The sequence below is a fragment of the Opisthorchis viverrini genome (genome assembly GCF_000715545.1).
Source record: "Opisthorchis viverrini unplaced genomic scaffold opera_v5_214, whole genome shotgun sequence".
Taxonomy (NCBI): domain Eukaryota; kingdom Metazoa; phylum Platyhelminthes; class Trematoda; order Opisthorchiida; family Opisthorchiidae; genus Opisthorchis; species Opisthorchis viverrini.
In genome coordinates, this window is record NW_008751869.1 from 544,495 (window position 1) to 552,685 (window position 8,191).

An 8,191-nucleotide genomic window follows, 5' to 3' on the forward strand; every position below is an offset into this window, starting at 1 on the left:
ACCGTCCGGCAGGCGTTTGAGGAACCTGTTCTGACAGTGTCGCTTGATTTCTGGGTCCACAAGCTTTTAACTGGATGCGCAAGGTTATGTGTTTTGCGGAGGCCTGAAAAACGCAATGAAAAGCAGCAGCGCACAAGTACATGGTCGAAGTCAACACTAATGTCCCAGAAGTGGCGCCAGACGGTGATCGACCATAGCCACCGATAAGTGACGACAGGGCGAGATGGCTGTGTGATTAGAGCGCGAGTTTATTGATCAGAAGGTCTGTGGCTCGAACGCGACCTGTCTCTCGGCTTCCCCTGTCTAGTCTTGGGCAACCTGGTTGTATCGCAGCCCTCGTGCTCCCTTCGGGTGGCAAGACGGCTAGGCACTGAAAGGATGCCATAATGATGCCGACACAAATCGATGGGTCAACGTGGTTAAGCAGCCAATGGAATACAGTTTGTATGGGATACGTTTTGTGACGGTTTGATGTGTTTTTTGTTCTTTGCACAATACCTTTTTACTGTCAGTGAGGGTAGTCTTAGGTCAATATGGTTGTTTTTCACTCTGCACAGCTGCATCAGTTTTAACGAGCCAACGTTCACACTCATGCACCTTCCCATATATAACTCCGTTGTCTGAATTTTTGCTGGGTTAACAATCGATGGTACCCGGTTCTTTTGTCTAGGTGTTCAGAACAAAGTTATTCATTTGGTCCCCAGACCGCCGCCGTCCACTCAGTCAGAAGGGCAGTCGGGTTCGGCAACTGCTCCCGGTGGCCACACATTAGCTCCTGGTGGTGGAGGTATCACGTGGAGCGGTGTCGATATGCAGCAAGCTATTCAGGACATAACGGCGGGCATTTTCAGCGGACTGGGAGAGTTCGGACGGAGTATTCAGTAAGTGACTACTTGTTTCGTTCTGTCATCAGAACGTGCTATTGAAATCTTTAACGGAAAGGTGTTTCTGGGCGACAGTGTATTTGAAGTCATCGTTCAGCTGCAACACCCTTCTGGTACCTAGCTGCCATGCCACCATTTTCCGCAGGTGTGGGAGGTGTATGGGTCGAAGCTCCAGACTCTTGCTGCATGGAGCGTGGACTAGATACCGGAGTTATGCAGTAGTAGCATGATGGTGGGGGAAATTTATTGATTCCGGCAACGTCTTTTCGCTGTGTTGCTTTTTGTGCTGCTTGGTTGACATCCCTACAGAGTCCCTTGGGGCTGCTTTGTCCACCTAGTTGCACGTTGACGGTGCAAGAGCCCACATTCATATGTGAGATGTCTTTTAAATGCAAGATCGTGAGTGATTTTGTAGAAGTTTGTTGTGCGACTGCGTGACTGGATCCAAACTGGAATCCATCAGGCACATTCGGTTCCTTATAGGACCACAAAGCAGTGCTAGACGGCTAAAACTCACAATACTCCGATATAAGGTGACCCTATCTGGTAGGTCCTGTCAGATGCCTGTTGTGCATTTGTGGACTGATTTCCCAGCTGTGTTTCGGCAACTGGAAAAAGTTTTCAACTCCATTCAACTAACTCAATCGTTTAAAGTGATTAACACTAGCATCATTAACAGCTATATCATGTAAAAACACTGGTGCTTGACTACTGTACAACCATATTGTAGTGGGAGTCGATGACTTAGTTAATCGATTATTGATGATGGAGAGAGGGAAAAAAGGAGTAAAAAAGGAGAAGTATCCCGTTGATGAATAAAGTACTTTGCGTACAATTTAGTGCTCAATAAAATATAAGTTTAGCGGGAACTCTCGGACTTCGTCTATCTGGTCATCACCATCATAGACAGCATAACATCGATATTTGATATTGATGTTTCGGTGCCTAGTGACCATGATACTCAAAGGAAACCCGCGGATATCCATGCCTAGACGGAAACAGTCGTAGTTGCGTTCGAACTACGGATCATCCAGTCAGTAAATTCGTGCCATAACCACAGAGCCATTTAGCTTCAAGAAGGGCGAAACCGAAAGTGGGCTGACAAACAGTTTTCAATGACACCCTGAGTAATCCGTTCTGTTAGGAAAGCGCACTGCACTATCTTGAATATCATGCCTGAACTGAACCATGAAGCTGTCTTTGTGCAACGCATTTAAATCGAAGACTACCGTGAACGAGGGATTCAGTTGAGTCTCTTGCAAGCACTACTGGTTGCTTTTTACTCATTCATGGTTAGTCGTGGGCGAGATGGCTCAGTGGTTAGAATACGCATTTACCGACGGTAAGCTCCGTGGCTCGAACCCTTAGCTAGGCTTGAGCAACCTGGGAATATCCCAGCCTTCGTGCTTCCTTCAGGTGGCGTGGCAGCTAGGTACCGAAAGTGTTACGGCTGGATGATTGCTAAAATTGTGATTGCATGATTAGTCAGAAAAACCAGAAAGACTGCCCATATCGTCGCAATTTCGATCGGCCTCCGTGACTGTCCTCACCAAACGGCAATCAATCCAATAAGGAGAAATCAACTTCGATGATTAGCCTGTGAAAGTGCTTGTGGTGCTTCACTGTAGAGGCAGCTAGTTGAGATAATTGTCGAGATTTCGAAGCCGCTTACGAGAAATTGTTGTGAGCGCATCTGTCAACTCAAACAGAACCTGTTCAGTGCAGATCGGACGTTCCTCGTTTCTAGATCACCTCATAGTTTTGTTTCTGAAGTTCAAATGGGCCAAGTTAGGTTTTTTAAACGGAATTCCACAATAGTGTTTATGTAGCTCATTTAATTGCTTGTTTTCTTCTGAACGAGATACTCTAGTAGTTCGAAGCAAGTCTCTTGTTTATGCTGCACTCCAGCTGGATGTGCGGTGCAAATTTTGCCTCGGAGGCTCAACTGAATTGATGTTGAACTGTTGAACTATTCACCTTCGTAAACGCTACCATGTATAAGACCTCCTGAATCCTGCGAAACTTGTGTATAGGCCATATTTAAATTTGCGACTGGATTTGGCGGTTCCATCGTTAACACTGGTTAGAGCAGGAATTTACTGGTCACAAGGTCCGTTGTTCGAACCCGACCTCCCCCTATCGATTGCCCCCGTTTAGGTTTGGGCAGACTGAAAGTATCCCAGCCGGCATGCTTCTTCCTGGTGGCATGGCAGTTAGGCACCGAAAAGATGCTACAATTGAACGGTGTTTTCTATCCTGTTCACAACACCTGGTCGTGGGTTTCTGTCTCTGTATGCTTGTTCGTATTTTTTACCTCGTTATGGCGCCAAATGAGCAGCTGGGGACTCCGATTTCCACGTTTTCTCTTAACGAGGTGAACCATCTCGATTTGAATTCTGCCACTTTGTACTTGTTTGACTGCCCACCCGCTTAAATGATCCTGTTGATTTCAACCCATCATGATGTCCTATCCTATTCCCTCCAGTTTTCCACCACATACCGGTGGTGACCCCCCTGGAGGTGCTCGATACTCAGCGGTACTGGCTCGCGAGCATACTTTCAACAGGCTCCATCGACAAGCGTCGCATCTTCTCCGACGTGTCATACGTCACCCGTTTTTCCCGACTCCTGAACAAGCAAGTGATTCCGCGCTAGACGAATCGTCGCCTTTGGACAGTCCCACAGCTGAAACTCAGATTGTGGCACCAACTACACCAATGGTCAATGGCTCAGGTACAAGCGCCTCAGATTCCGCTTCGAAGTCGGAAACGGCTGAGCGTGGACACTCCTGTATGTCTCATCATTTCATATCGTAAAAGACAACGGGTGACGTGAGCTCTTTCCTCGCTTTTTCTCGATCCTTTGTCATTTATTGTTAGGCTGAGGGTATGTTTCCGAGATAACTATGTCCACCAATTTCGATGAGCATGCATAATCGGATTAGGAAATACGTTTATCCCTATTTCGACGTCCGTTGTACACCTTGCCCATGCAGTCGATACGTCAGCCTGAGCTGGACGCGTAGACTACTCTGTTAAACAAGTTCCCGTTCTTACTCGTTAATATAAACTTTCTGTTTCATGGAAGCTGTTAATGGTTCCATGCACTTCGAAAGAAGCTTCCATTAGTATACCGTAGCGGTTTTCCTTATCACTCATCCGTCGTTTCTCAATTCTATCCGTTTTTAGCGCGACCAGTGTCACCNATGGTCACTGATTCTGATCAGTAATGCCATGTGACAGCAGCTTCAAATGCAGTCGCGGGCGTAAACGATGCTGCGGTTCAGAACCGAGCCAGTCAGGTAGAAAACTCCTCGGGCTCGTCAAGCTCAACACCGGCTGAACGTCCAATTTCAGTGCTTGCCGATATGATTTCTCGCCATCGACGCCTATGGCGTTCGGCTGAACCGTATTTGGATCGGTGGGAAGCCATGCTGAATGCCGAAAGTCGCGCGCAAGAGGAGCTATTAAACAGAGAGCAGACCACCCAGGAGACGAAGCCAGTGGAGCCAACGCATTCTACACGGGGTGAGACAGAACTCGAACTGAGCACTGGCTCTGACCGAACTGAGTCGCCTCCACCACTAACCGCGCAGGTGGCTTCCTCTGAGTCCGGTGAACCAACCTCTAGTGACTGGCATCACCGCGTATGTTTCTGATCTCTTTCCCACCAACTGTTTCACCTAAACGCTTCAACAGTTGTCGAGTCACAACGAATTCATCAAAAACTGGCTGCTTGGGATTAGTCGAGTATTGTGCTTTCACAGGCCTAATCACATCGTGCATCCATAGTTTCAGCTGGTTTGGTTTTTCTTACTTAACCCTTTTCGAGTAGTATCTAGTTCGATCCTGCGTCTGCTGCCAGTCCCTACCAAGACCGTCGCATGAATATATCAGGTCACCGTCCCTGCTTGTTTGTTCTACGCACTCGATAACCCCAACCCCAAATGACATGGTGCTGTGAAAACCCGACAAACAACGATGTGGGTCACTTTTATCTCAACCGTCCAACTAGGTGTCTAATTCATGGTACACTTAAAATACCAGCTTCTTGGAACCCATCTAGGGAAGGAAGCTATCTCTGTGTTTTCATGCCTGTTTCAGAGTTTGGTTTGGGTTGATTATGTAGGTCAACATTCAGCATGTGCACTAATATTTTTACCAGATGGTTCGTATATGTAACCATGAGAGCAAGCATCAGGGAGCACATGTGAATCTCAGTGATAATTGATGACTCGGTCGTATAGTACGTGCGTCAAACCTTCGTTTTCCGAAAAAACCGTCGTTTTACGTGTATAATTCCGATTTATGCAGTCAGAAAGTTGGTCCTTTTGACCTAGTAGAAGCGCATGAGGACGATTGTGAGAGACCCAAGTATTGTGGGTGTCATGTGTTCTAGGACGTTCCGTTTCATCCGTCGTGTGTGTGGCTGGAGACACTGCAAGATATAACCGCTAGTCGATGTGTGTGGCATTGTGTTCCATTCCCTTTTCAACTTGTTTGAACGAGTGGGTTACCTGCACTGGGCTTGCATTACGCCCCTTACTTTTCCTGTTTTAGACTGACAGTTGGGGTCTTATTCTCGTTATTACCGCCTCCGTATATCTTACTTTTTAGTTTATTCTCTTCATTGTTATTCCACGGAACGCGGTCCAGTTCATCTGGTACATAATTCGATCGATTCTTCATTGGTTGGTGTTCCGAAATTAGCCCGTTGTCAACTGTTTCGTACGCACCACGCTGGTAAAGATACTCTCGGATGACAAATAGAACAATATCCATGGATGTTGGTCTGTTCGCCTAGCTTGACAGCTGGACTGCAATCGCGGTAAAATCGTTAGTGGTTTGAGAGACCCACTCAAACCCTCACTGACGTTGTCACCACGGTCAATGATGGGACGTTTGCAATCCAGCTGCCAAGCTCGGCGAAACGACCAACAAACAGGCAGCGTACGCGATCTGTCTGCATTCCGCAACATCGCGGTAATCATATTCCAGGAAGGTTACCGTCCCTAGTGTAGCCACGAATCAAGATTTTTCTGCTCTGGGAGCTAATTTACCGTTGTAATTTACACCAAGGGACCAACTAAATTTAATGTCTTTCCAGAAGAGAACAACGATAACATCTGAATTTGAACAGTTTCCAGGTTGCAACCTATTTAAAGCTATAACAAAAGATTTATAGAAGATCCAGTCTCCGTAACAAACCCGTTCTTACTGAAGAGGGTCATCTTATCATGTTTGCACAAAATTCTGGGACGAAATCCAGACAGTGCGTGCGTATTAACGTTTATTGTTTTTATATTTCTTTCAGTTCTTCCTCCAAATCAGCCGGCTACTCCATTTGCATGCCCATATGCTGCACCTAATATCAGATTTCAATGTGATTTCTCTCGCGAATGGATCACCAGAATGCAGAGATGTTCAGTCCGAAGCTGCGTTGCCTCATGTTTCTGAGGGTCAAGCAGCAGATAGCACGGCTCATAACGCCGCAGTGGCTAGCCAGTCTGTCCGGCATGAACTTGCTGCAGGGTCGGACACCGCCGCATCCACTACGGAGCAGCAGCAACAAGCAAGACAGGATGGTCGGCGTCGCCGGCGTGTGCTTCGTGTATCGGAGACAGAAGCGCATTTGGTTCGTGCCAGAATCAACATTGAGCCGGTGGATGCAATGGCCTTTCGACCTGCAACAACGACTGAAGGCCGCCCAGTGCCAGAGGGAGGAGTACGTGGTCGGCCCGCACTGATACCAGTATTCGATCGGTATGTCGTGTTTTTAAGGAATGAGATCACTTTTGTGCCATCATACCATATAACCACAAGGGTCTGGCTCCGACTATGTATTAATCCATCCGCAGGTAACTTGAAAAGTTGTGATTATGACGATCTGTTACTTTTGAAGATCTATCCATTCGTTTGACCAATCAGTAGAAGAATAAATAGTATGGTTCCTTTGGATCACTGGTTCTTTGATTCAAAACTCTAATAAGTTTCAGTGTGCATTCTGACCAGAATGTCATCAGTGGCCGAAATATGGTTGTAGCTTTCTTGGGCAACTCAGGGAATGGGTGTCGGCGGGGCTAGTGCAGTCGTTTATATTTGCTGTGGGTAGGAAAAGATCCAATGACCGCACAACCCTACTGTTAGCGGGAAGATTGGTCGCCGAGATGTTGGTCTTCGGCATCTTTGCTGTGCTATCATTCAAAAGCGGGGTGATAGTCCCTGCAATTTCTAGACACAGGTTGTCCTAAATCAGCCCAGTAAATGACGGATTAACATGGTAACATCCTTTTGTAGACGGCGGTCAGCAGAAAGTTACGCTTCCAGGGTCGCAATCCTCCGAACTAGCAAAGTTGGATTCCATCATAAGAATCATGGTAGCGAACAAAGTTTGCTATCTGTGAAATCACGTACACGTAAGCAGAAAGAAAAAATCGTTCATCTGTAACACCCCTTCGGTGCCTAGCTGCCATGCCACCCGAAGGAAGCACGAGGGCTGGGATACCGCCAGGTTGCCCAAGCCTAGACAGGGGAAATCGGGAGGCGGAGGTCGGGTTCGAACCACGGACCTTCCGTTCAGTAAATTCGCGCTCTAACCACTTGAGTCATCTCGCTTAAGCAAATTTTTATGCAAAGAAAAGGACGGGTATATGCGGGTGAGTTAACTGTCACCTAGCCGAATTCCGAGGACCTTCGCAATCCATAGGTCTGAATTGTAGCAGTTTTTTTAGTACAGGGGTACTTGGTATGTGACTTGAAAAGGTTGAGCTTGAGCTAGATATTCTCCCTAATCACCATTCAGGTAACCTGTTCTCTGTCAAATGCCCTATCATCATCATCATCATCATCATCTTCGAACCACGACCTTCCGTTCAGTAAATTCGCGCTCTAACCACTTGGGCCATCTCGCTTAAGCAAATTTTTATGCAAAGAAAAGGACGGGTATATGCGGGTGAGTTAACTGTCACCTAGCCGAATTCCGAGGACCTTCGCAATCCATAGGTCTGAATTGTAGCAGTTTTTTTAGTACAGGGGTACTTGGTATGTGACTTGAAAAGGTTGAGCTTGAGCTAGATATTCTCCCTAATCACCATTCAGGTAACCTGTTCTCTGTCAAATGCCCTATCATCATCATCATCATCATCATCATCATCATCATCATCATCATCATCATCATCATCAATGACAGCAACATCAGTGTTGGCACTGATGCTTCACTACCGTACAACCATAAAGTTCGTTTAGTTATATATATATATATATATATATATATATATATATATATAATTGTATTAAAAGCCCTAAAGA

The 8,191-nt window shown here is 46.4% G+C and overlaps 2 protein-coding genes across 2 annotated transcripts in view; one reads left to right on the forward strand and one right to left on the reverse strand.

Moving 5' to 3' along the window:
* T265_08339 (hypothetical protein) overlaps window positions 1-8,191 on the forward strand; it is a gene marked incomplete at both ends in the record, with an annotated part of 40,836 nt that overhangs the window by 11,285 nt on the left and 21,360 nt on the right. The window contains 4 exons of the mRNA XM_009174107.1: window positions 705-881; window positions 3,370-3,674; window positions 4,130-4,530; window positions 6,198-6,646. Coding sequence (XP_009172371.1) covers window positions 705-881; window positions 3,370-3,674; window positions 4,130-4,530; window positions 6,198-6,646 — 1,332 coding nt within the window. The remainder of the gene's footprint in view (window positions 1-704; window positions 882-3,369; window positions 3,675-4,129; window positions 4,531-6,197; window positions 6,647-8,191) is intronic.
* The window catches only part of T265_08338 (hypothetical protein), a gene marked incomplete at both ends in the record, with an annotated part of 20,317 nt that continues 18,490 nt past the window's right edge, over window positions 6,365-8,191 (reverse strand). Inside the window, one exon of the mRNA XM_009174106.1 lies at window positions 6,365-6,745. Within this exon, the coding sequence (XP_009172370.1) occupies window positions 6,365-6,745 (381 nt within the window). The remainder of the gene's footprint in view (window positions 6,746-8,191) is intronic.